The sequence below is a fragment of the Myotis yumanensis genome, unplaced genomic scaffold (assembly GCF_028538775.1).
Source record: "Myotis yumanensis isolate MYYU_CA2020_CCGP unplaced genomic scaffold, mMyoYum1.0.hap1 SCAF_7, whole genome shotgun sequence".
NCBI classification, from domain to species: domain Eukaryota; kingdom Metazoa; phylum Chordata; class Mammalia; order Chiroptera; family Vespertilionidae; genus Myotis; species Myotis yumanensis.
The window spans coordinates 75,343,199-75,360,749 of NW_027223758.1; the positions used below are offsets into that span (position 1 = coordinate 75,343,199).

Here is a 17,551-nt window from a genome sequence, read left to right on the forward strand (position 1 = left end):
GAAAAGGACTAGTGCCTAAGTCAATATAGCTGGTGCCATTTCTTAAAGGTAAAATTGGAACTGTTAAGAAAAACTGTTGAGATGGAGGAGGGAAGGGACATGGAGACTGAGAGACGGATTGGCGGAGAGCAGCTGTGGGAGAGTTTATAACCACGGGAGACAAGATGCAGACAGACCTGGCCTTGAACCTGACCTGGGTCATCTTGGCAAGAACTTAACCTCTCTGAGCTGTTGCCTCGTCAGAAAAACAAGATGACACCTACCTCAGAGAATTAGATGAGATTATCATCAGGCCGCTCTTAGCAGTGTCTAGCCCAGAGCAAGCACCCCCTAAATGACAGCCACACCCATGCCTCAAAAAGAAGAGCCCCCCTGGGGGGAGTGTGACTGGAGGGTGATTCCTCTACTCATCCAGTGGGGTCCTGGCAGCCCCAGGCCTTGGCTTAGCTCTGGGACTCCCTGGGGAAGTGGTGGGAGCCTGGCACGTCACTGCCTGGTGCTGGGTCTCCCTATTGAAAGAGGTTGATAGCAGAGTTCCTTACACCCCTGTCTCCGCATCTGCACACTGAAGCCCAGAGTCAACAATGACAGTGGGTCACACCCGGAGTGGGTGGCTGGGTTCGGGGCTGGGAGAGGAGTGTTCATGGTACACTTTATCATAGTTTTTGAATTTTGAAATATATGAGTATGTTACCTATTTGAAACATAGATAACATTTTTAAAATGCAAAGACCAAATCAATATGCAGCCCGAGGCCATATGAACCAGGAGGAGGATGGCTGCAGACAGTGGTGTTGGGAATACTCCTGGGAAGAAGAAGGGGTGAAGTGAGAGGAGGGGGCACAGGGGCATCAGCTCACTGGGGTCCCTGGAAAAGAGCGTGAGCGGTGAGAGACGGGTGTGCAGCTCCGCATGACAGGCATTCTCTGGGCATCACAGGCTGACTGGACTTGGGAGAAAACAACTTAAAGTGGTCTGGTGTCAAGTTCGAGCTTGCTCCAGTTGGAACGTGAATTGTCAATGGAATGGAACTAAGGAAGGAGGAGGGATCAGGGGTTGAACTATTCACTCAGAGTGTCTGTACTATATAGGAATTTATAGCTCGAATCCTTGGGGTGGGATGTGGCTGTGTGTGGCTGCATCTTATTTATTCCTCACAACTCCTGGGGGCATGCGTGTACGTATTATTATCCCCGTTGTAGAGATAAGGAAATTGGGGCTCAGAGAGGTTAAGTGACTTTTCCAAAGTAACACTGAAGGTATTTGAGAGCCCTAGGATTTGCATCCCAGTTTGACATCAAAGCCCATGCCCTTTTCACTCTGATGCACTAGTCTCCACTCTCCTCCTGGTCTAGGTAAATCCTGGTTAGACCTTCATGGAGGGTGCAAGAGGTTCGCTGAAGAGATAAGGAGTTAGGCTGGCATGAGGGAAGTGAAGCTGGGGAGACAGGGATGGGACTGGGGTGCTAGTGCTGTCTGTCCAGACTCCCTGCACTGCCCCCCCTCTGCCCCCCAACCACCACCAGGAGCCAGGCCTCGGAGCATCTGGTGGTGTTGAAGACCAGAGACTGTGTGGGGCAGAGGACAGGTAAGCAGAGGGAGGGCAGTAGAGACAGGCAGGTAGGCACTTATCCAAGTCCTATCATTGCTTACAAAGCACTTGCTGAAGACCCACTTCCGGAACCTGCCTCAGGTATCTGGTTAGTTCTTTCCTTCCTTAACCCTCAGGCAGCATGAGTCAGCAGGGACTGGGATCTGAGTGCCAGGGGCGTGGTCTGCCGAAGGTGGGGCATCAGTGGGGGCTCAGAGTGTTTATTTGGGGCAGATTCCATTTGGGGAGATGGAATGGCATCCACAAGTCTGATACTGTCACCTTGGGCTGGGTGGGGCCCCTGAGCTCACTGCCCAGATGTCCCTATCTGCCTCACAGGGTGAGAATGCTCATTCCTCCATTGGCCCTGCACGCCCATGCCAGGGGGAGCTTCAGGTTTGCCCACGAGGGCTTGGGTCATTCTTGTGGGTGGGGAATCCCTGGGACATGCGTCTCGCTCTATTGGTGCTGTGTGTGCAGCAGGTGAGATCCAGCTCAGAACAGGAAAAGAGAGGGGAGCTATTAACTGAAAGGTCTCAGTAAACACTTTTCGGGTGAGCATCACACAGAAAGGAGAGAAGGGAGAGAACGTGCGAGAGAAGATAAGAGTACAAAGCAGGTAGATGAAAAGCAGAAAGGCCTTTGAAAGTGCCGCCTGCCTGGAACAGGCTGGAGGGAGGCCTGGGGCCGCCCTTGGGTAAGGCTGGGGGAGGCCGCAGCTCCCCCCACGCTGTGCAGGGGGCACAGCTGCCCAACAAGCCGGAGCCAGCCTTTGGGCATTGTGCAGCCTGGGAAGCATGAGGGAACTGAAGTACCTACTCCGGAAATGGCCCCATGGCTGGGATTGCTTCCGAAGGACTTGGTGGGTCATGGGAGTGCCTTATGCAAGCATCTCCTTTTCATTAAGTTTGAGATGAAAGGTTTAGAATAATGGCAGAGGAAGGTAAGCCATAGAGCGTGAGCAGAAATTAATGAGGACTGAGTCTTGGGTTTTCTTAACACTGCAAACCAGGGGTTCTTAACCAGGGGTGATGGATGAGCTGCAGGGTCCCCGATCGCTCCGTGATCGTGTGCAAACTGACTTGATAGTTTTCCAGGAATCTCGAATCCCCCCGAGGTTAATGAGTTGTATTCTCCCTCACATGTGCTGGGCACACATTAGTTACTTGGTGTGTGGTTTTTATACAGAGGGTTTCTTTTCTGGAACTGACACAGTCACATCGCGGCCCTGTGTTTTCATCCTCCTCTCCGTCAACTGTGCCTGGAACGGAGAACTCGGCTGACCTGCTTCGCAGCCCAGGCCCCTTGGGCCGAGGCACAGCTGGCCAGACTCTGAGAAGCACAGACTGAAAAAGAGCCTTGTTTTTTTTTTGTTTTGTTTTGTTTTTTTTAAACTGTGCTTTATTTAGGGCTAAGCTGGAGAAAGCGTCATCCAATAGTTACAGAAGGTTACAAGGAGTTTTAGGGAGTTGAGTGTGAAAAGAGCAGTTGTACTGAACTGCAGCGGTTTTGTTTTGTTTTGTTTACAACATCTGGACATCCTAAAAGGAGGAGCCAAGAGAAAGAAAAAGAAGTTTAAAAATAATAAATAACCAACAAAATAGAAAGAAAGGAAAGGCAGGAGGTCCGAGAGGAACCAGCTAAAACAAAACAGGAAAAACATGGTAGGTCCACACGCCCCCTGGCCTCACGCTGACCTGACGTCAGTGAGGAGGGTAACAGGGCAAATACCAAAGCAAGTCTTCCCAATGGCGCAAATAAATTATAATAAATATGTTATACTTTAAAATATACGCGTTCTTAAATAAATCAGCGCTTTTCTGATTCTGAGTTTTTTTAAGCAATGTCTTTTTTAACTGCTCTAAAGTCATTTACCAAAGATAAATATCGTGCTTTCATTAAATAGTTTTCCTTGTTTTTTTCTCTATCATTACAATTAAAAGTCCTACAAAATATGCAAATTTATTTACAGAAAAACAGAGCCGGCATCATTTAAACATCCCTGTTTTTCAAAATTCCTTGTAAACAGTTTCAGAAATTCTTCAAAGATTGTTTTTTTTTCTCTCTCTTGTTTAAGGTTTTGTGTGTGTGTGTGCGTGTGTGTGTGTGTGTGTGTGTGTCTGTGTTGTTTAGTTGTTTTAAGATGAAAGTTCCCAGGTCCCCTTGCCCGGAAAGTCTCTGGAGCAAGCATGGAAGGCGAGTGAAGCGAAGGTCCAGGGCTTTCGGAGAGCGGCGAGCGCACAGCTCCGGCGAAGCGAGGTGAGGGCGGCTGGGCCTTCCTGCCCTGGCGCGGCCTCCAGGCGGTGGGCAGCCAGGAGCCCGTAGGTCTGGGCCATCGGCCTGGCCCTCAGGGTCAATGGTGTCATCATCGGACAGCACTCACTCGCGGGGAGAAGGGATTGATGCTCAGTCTAAACTCTACAAAAGTACAGTCCTACAACATCTGGGATTTTAGCAGTAATGCTAACTTCTATAAGTTTTTTTTTCCTTTTTTATTATTTTTTTTATTTTTTGCTTTCCTCTAATTTTTCTTCTATTATATAGGTATTTTAAACTTCTCCTTTTTAAAATTCTGTACAACTATTATGTTTGTAAGAGGGGGAAGAGTTAGAAGCATTTACAGACTTTTCACAACAATTCTCTTGCCTTGTGAGTCCCTTTTTTCCCCTCGTTTTCTCACACTTTACAGTTAAGGAGCTTTAATATTTTTGTTGCTTTCCCCAAATATCCACCGATTTGTTCCTCTTAACAGCTCCATCCAGACATATAATACAGAAAACCATAGGAAAGTGTCTAAGACTTGAATGAGGGTAATCAAAGCGCCTCTCGAAGTATCAAAGAACTATTATCTTGCTGTTTTAAAAGCATTTAAGCATTATTTTTCCTTTTTTTGTGTTTTTGTGTTTTTTGTGTTTTTTTTTTTTACTTTTTTCTTACATTTTTCATAGAATCGCTCTAAGCTGTTTCGAGAACAGCCAGGAGGCAGGAAGGAGGTGCTCCTCCATTCCCCCTGTGTTTGACATAGAGCTACACGTCTGCAATAAAAAGTTTGGTCCTTTGGTCCCTAAATAGCTAAAGGAATGACAGATAGAGATGCTCCGGCGGCCTCCCAGCCGCCCCTGGGGACCAGGCCCCGCACACCGCTCGCCCCAGCCTGCCGCAGGCGCCCACGGGCTGGAAAGCCCCGGGGATCGGTAAGCAGCGCAGCGTCTCTTTCCAGTTCCCAGCCCTTCAGCCTCCCCATCTGGTCTCAAGTTATTTTGTTTTAAAAGTTGCCTTTTTTGTATGTTTTTTTTTTCTCAATTTTTCTTCATCTTCTTCTTCTTTATGTCATAATGTATTTTCCCCAAACACGTGCCCTCTGAACTCCATAGACGCTATACTTCCCTTGAAGAAATGTTACAGTCACAGAGTGTCTGGAGTCCTCAGCTTGCTTGGTATTGGCTGATATGTCAAAGGTGTCATCCAACAGTTCTCATTTATAAATAGAGAGAGAGAGAGGTTTGTTTTTTAATGTAGCCCGTTCAGCATCCTGCCCTAAAATGAAGAAAATCAGGGCTGATTAAGCAAAGAGAGGAAACACAAAATGCATCCAAACACCAAAAGGAGCCTGCCTGGGGCGGGGGGAGAGGGGGGTTCTGGGGGTGGCAGGAGGGAGGGAAGGACCAGGATGAGAATTAGTCATGATCATGATACATAAAGAAGAAATTGACTCTTCTCTTCAGAGCAAGAAACCACTGAGAGGTCTAGTCGTGAAGGTTGTGGGAAGGGGTCTTGATTCAGGTTCCTTCAGAGTTCTAGATTGGGGGAGGGCTCATCTAAGGGATGAATTTGGGACTGTGGGATATGAATTCATAATTAAACTGATCTCTGAGGGATCTATCCCAGATACAATATGTATACAGAAGCCTAGCAAACAAGATAGCACAATCTAGCAGCCCAGCCCCACTCCTCCCCGACTTGAGGAAAAGGCAGAAAGATCCATGACATGAATTTTGCTGAATCCTTGCCCAGTTTCCACCAACCACTCCTTCCCCAAGGTCAGTTACTATTTGCGAGGCTACGTGTATATATATATGTATATCTGGATATATGTGTAGAATATATTCACCTGCACATATGTGGATATACATGAATATGTGTGTATGTATATGCATAGATACACACATATACACACACTTAATGTTTTTCTCATACATGCCAGGGAATTTAGAGGAAATTCAGATCTTCAAGGGGTGGATGGGAGAACCTAAAAGAAGTTAGAACGGATTTAATCATCAAACATAACTCAGTTCTTGATTTCGTTTTGAATGGTGGCTTTTTTGGCGTTTTGTTTTGCTTTTAAGAAAAAAAATCATGATCTGACTAGAATCAGAAGGAGAATGCTTAATCACTGTGAATTAACAAATGAGACTCATCTCCATTCTAGCAAGCAGCTTCCACTTATACATGGGGGTGACTGGTTACACCAAGAGAGTTAGGACTGCAAAGCCCCCGGTGGAGGGGCCCACGTCATGCGTATATCAATCCATGCTGGCAGGTTTTCACACTGTTGATTCAACAAACAGCAAACCGTACACAGCAGTCTAAACAATTACAACACCAAATAAAATAATAATAAAATTAAAAAACACTTGTCAAGGACCCTTTTTCAGTTGTAAACAAAAAGGTGCATTTTGCTTTTTCAAAACCAACCAAAAAGCCCTCCCGACACCCCGGGCCCCCAGGTCCCCTGCCCACATTTAATTTAGCAGAAGTGGCTAAAATACAAACCTTACAATTGTTAACAGGCTCTCTCTCAGAGGCCTCTGGCTTTGTACTCTAGTTTTTTGGTTTAGAATTTTTTTTTTTTTTTTATCATTCTGTTACTATAGAGATTTTTTTTTTTTTTTTTTTTTTTGGTTTTCCTTTTGAAGTGAGATTTAAAATGGCCTAACTGGAAAAAAGACCAGACCCAGGGAAAGTGTCAATTGAAAAAGGCCCCCAAATTTCTAGAAAAAAATAAAATCACAATATTTTCAAGTGCAAGTAAATCAACCACGCATATTTTTAAGATGTTTTCCTTATTTTTTTTTTTAAGAAAAAGATAATGGTTTGCACAGTTAAATGATCCCATGTTCGATAATTCAGGAATTCATCTTTATTTTTACTAATTTTTTTGTGCTTTTGTTTTGTTTTTTTCTCTATGTGACATCTAGAGAAGCATAAAAAACGCTGAACAAGAAAAACCAAACAACAGAAAGTAAAACCACTGCAAGCACCAAGAACGAAACAAAAATGAGCACAGCAAAAAAGATCGTGGCAGCACAAAAGTCAAGAGAATGCACGTGTGATCATGACTGGCCAATCATCAACTGATACAACATCCAAGAAAAACGCTCCAATCACAGCACCTCCACGAAACTTGACGGCAATTGTCATGCAACCGATTCTTAGCCTTGTTACATGACGCCATCATGTCACACTGTGAACTTTGAGTTGATTTGAACTTACGGATGGGGGACTGTTTTCTCCACTCTCATGTGATTACGTGAACTTTATTCCTAGCTCAGCGCGAGACTGTGGTGGATTTGACTGGCTCTGGTTGGGTTGTTGGAATTTGATTGAATGACAAAAGAAGAAAAGATTTTTATATATATATTTATATATGGAGAGAGAGAGAGAGAGGACAAGAGTGTGGGTAAGGGGGAAGGAAGAAGTGGGGCGGGGCGGGTGGGGTAGGGGGAGTGTGGGAGGGCAGGGAGAGTTGGGTGGAGGGTGAAGGAGGGCAAGGAAGAAGTTAAAACAAAATTAAAAGGAAAAATATTTATACAGCACCAGACCACAGCGTCAATCTAACAGCTCAGATGAGAGAACAGCAGTCAAATCATAAGAGAACTGAAGAGAACTCAAAGGATGGAGGAAGCGGCAGACGGACGACATGGGCACATCAACACACACACATACACGCACGGTTGTTTATGCAGACACGTGGTACACTGTGAACAGCAGCAGGACCTCACACGGGGCCACTGAGGGCATCCATCATGCGTTGGGGAGGGGGTGGGGGCGGGGGCAGTTTGGCGAGGGGGCCAGAAAAAAATAAAACAGCCCCTTAAAACCACCTTGGCTGGCAAGCAGCACGTTTCTGCTTTCTACCACCCTTGATTCTTTCTCTCTCCCCCAGGTGCCGGGCTCTCACCTCCCCAGCCTCCTGTGGCTTCAGCCTGTGGACCAGCAGGGGGAGCCCGTCAGGTGACCTGATGGCCAGGTAGGTCAGAGGCTGGCTAAGGTGGCCGTTGGACCCACGAGGTCCATCCGTGAGATACTTGGCTGCCACAGTACAGTCCACACTGGCAGCAACTCAGCCCTCCCCCCCTTCGGGTCCCACCTGGGCCACCGTCCCCAGGGAAGGGAGCCTCCACTACAAGTGAACCCACTGCATGATGTTATAATCCTGTCCCCTTCCGCTCTGCCTCAACCCTCTTTCCTCAGAACAGGAATACCCTGAGTTTTTAGTTTAGAGGAAATCACATCAACATTCCTAGAAATCTATACACATGCCCTGGCACTAAACATGTCCCGATCAACTCCCACCCTGAGCTTTGCTCCCTCGGAGGCCCATGTGGCCAAAGGGAGGCTGCTCTGGGCACAGGGAGCCTTTAGGAGGATCTGCAGCTGCAGCAGGATAAGGCTAGGCGGAAGACTGCAGGGCGCCCTGCAGGGCAGGTGATACAAGGACAGTCCCCCAGAAAGGGAGTGCTGTGGCCCCAGATGTCTCTCTGCTGCTGTCACTTTTGCTCTGCTGACCTCCCCTAATGCCCCTCCTCCTTCTCCATCCCTTTACAACCTCAGCCCTCCCTGTACAGCCTTGTTGGCTGACCATCGCACAGCCCTGGCCTGCCTTCTTTACGGGCAGAGCCCTAGGTGGCTGAGGCTGGATTCCCTTCTCTTCACTTTGAGTTGTTTCCTCACCATTTCACGGTCCTTTGCCCCCACCCAGGGATGCTGGCCCAGAGTGGGATCCCCAGTCCTATCCCCTTGTCATGGTTACCCTTAACCTTGCTCCCCAGCCCCCTCCCCTTTGGTACTCAAGCATCAGGTTTATCTGCAGGGTTCCCCACCCACCAGGCTTCTACATGCAGCCCAGCTGACTTCCACTTTCAGCTTTGTTTTCCTTCAAGGGAAGGCGGAAGAGCAGCTTGGGATCGTGAAATGTCAGTGTGGACAAGCTGCAAAGCAGCTGAGAGATGACTATTTTAAGCCCAAACCCAGCTCCAGCTCTGCCTTCACAGAACAACTCCCATCCCCTCTTCCTCCCAAGCCCCTGCCCAGCCTGCCTGGCCAACCTGGATTCTTGCTCACATAGACCAGGGCCCATTGCATAACCTCCAAGTCCGGACATGCCACCCTCCCCTGCAATACCACCCCCTTCCGGAAGACAGCCCTTAGACCCACCCAGGATATCTAATTGGCAGGTCCCTTTGGGTGGGAGGAGAGGCCTCAGAATGGAGGAGGGCAGTGCCATCAGGTGTGGGCTATGCAAGAACAACTAAGGGGTCCCCTGGAGACCTCTCTGTCCCCCTACCCCCTGGTCCTGAGCACTGAAAGGTACCCACTCCTTGGACTCTGCTCTGCTCCTGCCCCCAGCTTTCCTCCATCTGCCCTTCAGTGCCTGGCGCTGTCCTAGGTGCTGGGGATCCAAACCTGCATGTCACACAGCCCCTCCTCCTTCAAGCTCAATCCAGGGAACTTTCTCATACACTCACATCTCACACACGCTTGGCCCCAACACACAGACACACACTCATTCAATCCCTAAGGGGCCAACTGCTCTCTTCACGAGGGAACAGCGTGTCTGCCTGCTGGGGGACTTCCCGGGTGCCCTCCTGAAGAGCCTCTGAGAGCGCAGCCCTGTGGCTGCACAGGGTCACTGGCCAGCATGGGGGAGCTTGAATCAGGCCAGGGAGGCTCCAGCTCATGACTGGGGTGAGGAAATGATGGCCAGGCCACAGCCATTCGGACGCTGGCCCTAAGCACAGCGGGGCTCTAGCCAGGGAAGGCCAGCCCCATGCAAGCCAGACCCAAAGCACCCGTGTCCCAACACTCAGAGCAGACCCTGTGCAGGAGCCCAGGATGCAGGAGGGACAGGACTCCCACTGGAGTCAGGCATGATGCTCAGTGTCCTCCAACCCAGAACCACGTCAGCGTGGGGCCCAGCTCCTGTTGTGAACTTAGTGGGACAGGGACTTGAGGTTCTGGCTGTAGACCTGGCCTTGCCCACAATTTTGCCCATTCTTCCTGTCTCTGTTTTCTTCCTCTTAGATTCCTGGAGAAACTCCTTCAGACCCTGCCTCCCCTTCTTGGAGTCTCCACTTGAATGTCACTCTCTCTGGTACATGGCCTACCCTGACTACCTGATTTAACCGTGGCCAACAATTTTGACGCACTATGGAATTTACTCTGATCATACGTCATTGTTTATTGTCTCTCTCCCCTGCTTAGGACAAGGACTCTTGCCCGTCTCACTGGGGGCACAGCACTGCCGAAGGGATGGGGGGAAGCGGGCTGCGCAGCCTGTCTCTGGCCTGAGAAATGCGCGGACCCTGCAGGAGCTCACAGGCATGGGCAAGCAGGCTGAAGCGGGACTTTGGATGTCCTGGTATAGCACCTCCCTCCCCACTTTCCCAGGCAGCCGCTTCACTCAGGGGCACAAGTGGCCGCTTAGAGGAGTGGCCCACGGTGTCTCCAGCTCAAGGCAGGACCCAGACTGAGCAGAAAGGGTGACGACTGCCCACCCATCCTGGCCTCGTACAGCAGGCAGGGAAATGGCCCGGGGTACAGCATCACTATCCTCCGCTTCTGTCCTCTCCGGTTTGGTAAAGTTCCCTTTGAAAAGTCCTGTTCCTCTTCTCCAGGCTGAGCTATGGGGAATTGGAGGGGGGAGGGGATCAAGTGTCCAGGCAGGAGAGCTGGGGAAGGGGGAGCCAGGGAGGCCCCACAGAGGGCTACAGCTCCCCACAGGACCTACTCTGCACCCCAAATGCTCCCAGGGCTGAATGTGCCATGTGGCAAACAGGGGCGCAGGCCCAGGGCCCCCCCCCTACTTCTCATAACGGTCCCCTCACTCTGCTCCGTTGGCTCTGCGTCAGGGGGATGGCCATGACTATTTCTCGGGGTGACCACTGCTCTGCGCCTGGCCCCTAGGAGCCGGGCAAGGAGCAGGTCCAGACGGGCGCAGCGGGTCCAGGCCACGGAGGTCGGGGAGGCGGCGGGTCCGTCCGGTGTTCCCTCCCGAACCCCCCGACCCCGCGCCCCGGCGGTCCCGGGTTACCTGTGCGAGTCCTGGTCTCCCCCGGGGGACGCTCCCGCCGGCGCTCAGTACGGGCGATTGGCGTCTTTGGGCCGCTTCAGCTGCACCTTGAGCCTCTTCATGCCGATCTGGAAGCCGTTCATGGCCTGGATGGCGGTCTGCGCGCTGGCCGGGTTGTCGAAACTCACGAAGCCTGGCGAGACACGAGGGACGAGGGCCTGGGTTTCCACTGGGCCGCCCGCGCCGGAGGGGTCGGTGGGGAGAAGTCCGGGCGAGGGCGGGGCGGGGCGGGGCCGGCCGACGGCGGCCCCTCCCTGCGCTCCCGCCCCGCGATAGTCTCCTCCCCCTTCAGGCAAGGGGCGGGGCTAGAGGCTCCTCCCTTCGGGGTAAGGGGCGGGGCTAGAGGCCCCACCCCTCTGGACAAGGACGGGGCTAGAGTCTCCTCCCCCTCCGGACAGGGGCGGGGCTAGAGGCTCCCCCTTGGGCCGGGGCGGGGCACGAGGCTCCTCCCCCTGGGCCCCGCCCGGGCCGGCCTCACCCCCCTCCAGCCCGCGAGCCCGTGGTCCCTCCCGGGGTGGGCGCTTCCGAGGCTCCGGGCCTCACCGACCAGCGGGGCCCGGCAGGGTCTCCCCGGCTCCACCTCGGCTACGGGCGGCGCCCTCTCCCACGAGCGGGGAGCCCGCGGCGCAGCGGGGCTCGGACAGGCGCCCGCCCCCCACCCCGGCCGGCCCCGCACCTCGGCCCTCTCCTGCGGCGGGAGAGGCGGACACACCTGCGGGCGGAGGAGTTTATTGGACACTGTCCTCCCTGACAGGAGGGGGCCTGGCAGCGGGAGGGCACAGGGTGCCGGCCTGGGGAGAGAGAGGAGTGCGAGGGGGAGGGAGGGAGGCACCACGGAGAAAACTTGGCCGCCGTTTGGGGCCACCCTCTTCGCGAGTGCCGCCCGGCCACAGGGGAGGGCAGAGGCTGGCAGTCCTCGCGGCCCCTCCACCCCCTCCCGGGCCTGGCCGAGGCCGGGCCCAGCCGGGCTCCTGGTGGACACCGGGGTTCAGTCCAGACCCTCTTCCATGAACCCACCACCTCGTCCCAGGGGCTGCGGGCATCTCCCTTTTATTTTGTGAAATTCCAAGCCCTGAGAGCAAGTACTCTTGGCCTGGACTAAGCAACTGATGTGTCCCCTATGAACCCCCCCATAACAATAATTATAGTATTATAACAATAACAGTGCAGATTAACACTCTCAGCAAAATCAATTGAGAGCCTGCAGAAGTGCTTTTACCTCTTCTTCCCCCCCCCCCCCCCCCCAACATCCCAGGACAAGGTAGAACCATCCATGGCTCCCAGTCACCTTCTGAAACACCAAGTTCCCAGATGGATCAGGTTCCAAAGTCCAGTTAGAAGTCACCTTTTTGCAACTTTTAGTGCATGTCCTTCGAGACTGCGAGTTACATCAGCATTTCCCAGAATGGCCCTAACAGGCCTCCTTGAAAGGGGGCTTTCTGTGGCATCCTAGCTGTACAGCCAGGCTCCTCTGGGGCAGTTCAAGGCTCATTAACAAATAAAAGCCTCCCCTCCCACCCCAAATTCTCCAATAAAGTAAACCTTTATCGCTTATTTAACCTAGCATTTCCTGGAATTTGACTTAGAGGCCTTTTCTCCTGTAAAATCTGCCTTTTATTTATTTTTTCCTGTAAAATCTCCCTACAAAATGTATGAAAACTAAGCGTGGTGAAGTTCCCAGGCCATCCTGCAAACCTGCTTCATTTGGGGGCTTGTCTCCAAATAGTATGAGACATATAAAGGGTAGATGTACAGACACACTGAAGCAGAAGCTGCCTTCTTGGTTAATTGTCCCTGGTTCCTCCCACCTGCCTGTGGTCCCCCCCTCGCTCTCCTGGTAGTGGCTGTTTTGCCCTTTTTCCCTTGCCCCAGACACTTCCTGTGTTTGCTCACATCTGCTCTTGCAGCCAAGTACCATGGAAGATGGGGAGGGTGTATGTGGGAGCAAGTGAGTGCTCTCACCCGCAGGGGCATGTGAGCTCAGATGGAACTGGTTAGAGCCGGTCCCAACGCAACACAACACAACCAACGCCTGTAAAAGTCTATATGCCAGAGTAGATGGGAGAGATTCGGGATTATCCATAGTTGAAGATTAGTGTGAATAATCCTCCCCCCTTCTCATCTCATCCCCTCAGGACCCATCCCCTCCCCACCAACCTAGATGTCTGAAGGCTGGTCTAGCTGTTAGCAGAGCAGATGTGTGAATTGTGTGTGTGTTACACTGCTCTCCCCCGACTACGAAGGGTGGGGAACCAAAGCCTCTCTACCTGTGGGGACAAGAGAGCCTCACTGTGGGTGACAGCTACACCCCTCCCTCCTCTGCTGGGCCCCCAGCACCACCAGCTCTGGCTCTACCTGGCACCTGCGCTGGTGGCTGAGAGAGATAAAAGGGGCTGGAGGGCTGTGGTATGAAGGGAGGGACAGCCACCGAGTGGGGAGAAGGGGCAGCGGGCCCTGCAGGAGGAAAGCCCAGCTTTTGTGGGAGACTCTGGCGTCTCCAGAAGCCCCAGGGTTGGGGAGGACACCAGGCTCGAGGGAACTTTTCTTCCTCAACTAATTTTGTTAACTGGCCAGCAGCCTGGGAAGGGAGCTCGTCCCCCACTGGCAGGGCTCTGGGCACCATCTCCCACAGTTACTGCCTTCCTTCTCTCCAAGTCCCTTCCCACAGCCCCCCACCTCCCAAGAAAGTTCCTGCCTCCCATACCTTGGTGCCCCTCCCCCCCCCCCCCAAGCCCTTCTTTCGACTTAGCAACCGTGTGTGCTGCCCACTGCTCACCAAAAAAAGCCTCTGGAAGATTCTGTTTATGCTTATAAAATGCAAGGGGGGCCTTTGAGGGGTTCACTGAACATAGGACCACATTTACAACAAAATGGCCCCCTCTTTGGGGGAACAGAGAGAGATCTAGCACTTCTTGAGGGTCCTCTCTGGCCGAGCCCCTCACACACACCATCCCATCTCAGAGCCTCCCGGAGGGCTGACTGCTCCCTATTTCACACATGAGGACACTGCCACTCTGAGAGTGAAATGACTGCCCCGAGTGAGTGCCGGGGTTGGTGCTCACACAAAGGCCTCCGGAGAGCCTTGCAGAAGGGTCGTGTGCGAACCGGAGCCCTGGCAGGCCTGGTGGGAGACTGACCTTTTTCAGGCGGGTGGAAGATGTTAGTGCTGGAGGCTCGCTCAGGAAGAGAGGAGAGAGCCAGAGCAGAGGTATTCAGAAGATTTTTTAAAAAGCAGGGGGAAAACCCTTGGTCTTGGAGAATTTAAATGGCTAATGGCCAGGGGAGTGGTGGGGCAGACTAAGGAAGTCCTTGGAAACGCTGGGTTGCTCGGATGGACGTCAGGGACAGCCAGGGACGGAGCAAATGGCCAAGGGTTTGGCTGGAGACCAAGCAGCTCCATCCCCGGTGCCAGCACTCTGTGGCTCCTGGCAGTGTTCTAGGGTCCATGCAACGTCTGTCTGAGGCCTACTACAGGGCAAAGGTGAGGCTCTCCGGTTCTTACACACGTGACTGTAATGCGTCAGAAGCAACACTGTCACGCCGTGGAGAGAAGCAGCCCTGCCTTTCTCTCTGGCTTAGCTTTCCCAACGCCCAAAGAGAAATGAGCTGCGAAGGCAGCTCCGTGCACTGAAGTACCACAGGCTCCAGGGGAGGGGACAGTGGAGCCCAGATCCTGACTGTCTGGAGCACGCGCCCTAAACCTCTGGCCCGTCGTGGTTCTGGCAAGTTGGTCTCCAAACTGGAATTTCCTTAACATGCTCTTCCTGATGCTTCTATACTCAGACCTTCTCCCTCCACCACCCCCACCCCCGGCTATGACCTGGGCTCTCTGGGGGCTGGACTCCTCAGTCCTTGGTGAACCATTGAGTGGCTCTGGCCCCAGAAGGAAGGGCTGATGTAGGTGGGAGAGGAGAGGAGAGGAGGGGAGAGGTGTGAGGATGAAGTGGGACTTCCTGTCTGAAGCCAATCAAAACAAAGGATGCCCAGTTGAGTTGGACTTTCAGGTAAACAGTGAATACTTGTTTAGCATACATATATCTCAAATACTGCATGGGCCACATTGAAGGTAACATTTGGGACATACTTATACTAAAAATGCATCCATTGTTTATCTGAAATTCCAATATAACTGGGCACCCTATATTTTACCTGACAACCATACTCCAAGATCCTGCCCAGTCCTCCCTCCTCCACCTAACACCCTGCCACCCGGCAACTTTCCTGAAAGCTGTATCTTCTTTCTATCACTTTCAGCTCAAGGATCTCCCACCATCTCCCACTGCCTACCACACCACCTGGAACAGCCTCATCCAAACGGCCAAGCCCTCCCCAGCACAGACCCCCCCTCACAGATGGTCTCCCCTGAACCCTCCTTTCTCCCCGAAGCCTCCAGCATCCCCCTCATGCCCTCGTCCATTCTGGCCTCCCTGCCTGGAACTCCCTCCCCTTCCCTTACTGCCATCCACCTGCCTTTCTCAGCACTCCATCCCTAGGTGCCTTGCAGAGTTCACTGCTGTTGAGTAGGTGTGGTTTTCATCTAAGCTCAGACCTGAGGCTTCCTGAGGCAGGGACCACTTTCCTCTTCCTGACTCCTCAACAGTGTGGCTCTGGTGATCTGAGAGGGTGGGTGGGGGAAGGAGAGTTCACTGGATGGCAGGAGGGGCGCAAAGAGCAGGGTAGACAGAGAAGGGGGAGGGGGGAGGGACAGAGAGGTGGACCAAGGGGAGGCGGGTAGGGCCTCAGCTAGGCAGAGCCCCGCCAAGGATCAGGCTCGGCTTTCATCCAGGGGCCACTCTGATGGTGAGAGGTGAAGGGCTGGGGGGTGGGGGGTGGGGCGCAGAGGGGGCGCAGGGGGAGAAAATGGGTGTTGGTGGCGTGCTCTGCTGGCTGCCCCCTCCCACCCCAGCCCAAGGTGGCTCCTCCCCCTTCTCGGTGGGTGGGAACTGGGACTCCTAGCAGGGAGGGGAACCTAGCTCTTGGACTGGGAAGGGGAGGATGGGGAGCTGGAGGAGAGGTGGGCAGGGAAAGCCAAGAAGCCAAAAGTAGAAGAGAGAAGAAGAGTGAGAGGAGGTGGATGGAGGCTGGGCCGTATGGTGCGAGCACCGCCCTGTCCTAGGTGAAGCTAGTTGGTTTGTTATCTTTACCCACCAAAGCATTTACTTTGGTTAGTCGCCCGATCCACAAACACTTTCGAGGAGATGACATTACCGAAAGGGAGGAACATCTGCATCAGCTCAGCATCCCCAAACTCCTGGGGCAGATGGTAGATGAACAGGTTACAGCCCTCGGGCCCTGCGGTGAGGGGAGGGGGCGGGGGAGGAGGGATGGCGGGGTGGGGGAAGAGAGAGACAGAGGAGAGGTGAGCGAGTTAGGCAGCGGCAGCAGGGAGGGGTGGGGCGAGGTTAGGAAGGGGGGTCTCATCCAAGATCCAAGAAGAAGGGGGGCTGCTGAGCCCACGGTCTGAGCTCTGTTCACTGGTCTGCCCGTGGGCAAGTCACCGAACCTCTCTGTGCCTCAGTTGCCTTTTCTGCAAAATGGATCTATCACAGGGTGCCTGCCTAGCAACTCTGGGGCTCCAGGGATGGAGGGATGGAGTAAAAGGGGTGAACACAGGCCTGATGGCAGTGGGAACCAAGTGCTGAGGAGAAGCAGAGGTGGGGAGACCTGGGAGGGGCTGCGGGCCTCCCTCCTGCCCAGCCCCTGCTCAGGGGAGGGCAGAGGGGATTGTCCTGGGGCAGACACGCCAGTGGTGCTGGTGCAGTGGGTGGGAAGCTTCATCTCACCTCCTGCACCCAGGGGTGGGAGTTCAGCCTGGCCTCCTCCCTGGCCTGCAGCCGCTCCTTTCCATCTGCTTCCCAATGGCCCCACCTTCTCAAACTCAGCCCTGGTCTCAAAGGCAGAAATCAAGATTTACCCTGCCTCCTCTGGTGGGCTAGGTGCACAGGAGGGGCTCCACAGCCAGGCATGACTAGCCATGAGCCTCATTTTGTTACAGTAACAGCCCTGCCACTTCTATAGCTTGTCTTCCCCACTTCACAGATGAGAAAACTGAGGCCCAGAGAGGTTAAGTCACCTGCTGAAAGTCACACAGCTAGGAGGTGGAGCCAGGATATAGACCCAGGCTATCTGCCTCCAGTCTGTGCTTTCTCCTCTCTCTACCTATCTGTCATAAATCTCAATGCCCCAGAAACTCTGAAGGATTTCTGAAATTTCCAGATAGCTGAAGATTTACTTTTCTCTTTTTAAACGATCCAAATGCTCAATTTTAACTCGTTGAAATGGAAATCTCTCTGATACTTCATCTATTTCCTGCCATCTTAAGCATAGCATGGCACCTCTGACTTAACCTGTCAGAGTGTGGTCATTCCAGTGCTTTCCGCCCCACAGAGGACATGCAAAGGACACAGCTGCATCTGTCAGAGTTGTGTACGAGCTGAGGTTCTGATGGGAGCCGGTGGAAACTAACGTGAGCTCAAAAGTGAAGGCTGTAAGGCACCGCCCTGGGCTGTGTAGCTCTCCCGGCCGGAACCAATGGCCACGGTTCTCTGGGAAGGGCAAGGCCAGACAGCCCAGTCCTGGAGCAAAGAGCTCGCTCTGGAGTCTCTGCC

At 52.9% G+C, this 17,551-nt stretch overlaps 1 protein-coding gene across 49 annotated transcripts in view; it reads right to left on the bottom strand.

The window, feature by feature from the left end:
* Nucleotides 1-3,534: 3,534 nt before the first annotated feature.
* The window catches only part of CELF4 (CUGBP Elav-like family member 4), a 274,994-nt gene continuing 260,977 nt past the window's right edge, over nt 3,535-17,551 (bottom strand). For 12 of the 49 annotated variants that reach the window (XM_070421054.1, XM_070421052.1, XM_070421050.1 and 9 more), the window contains exons 11-13: nt 16,152-16,235; nt 10,905-11,076; nt 3,535-5,128 (exon numbers count right to left, since the gene is read on the bottom strand). In XM_070421054.1, coding sequence (XP_070277155.1) covers nt 10,949-11,076; nt 16,152-16,235 — 212 coding nt within the window. In that variant the 3' untranslated portion in view covers nt 3,535-5,128; nt 10,905-10,948. Of the gene's footprint in view, nt 5,129-7,084; nt 7,172-10,904; nt 11,077-11,655; nt 11,735-16,091; nt 16,236-17,551 lie in introns of those variants that run through there. The other 37 variants (XM_070421065.1, XM_070421063.1, XM_070421066.1 and 34 more) reach the window with 7 other exon arrangements.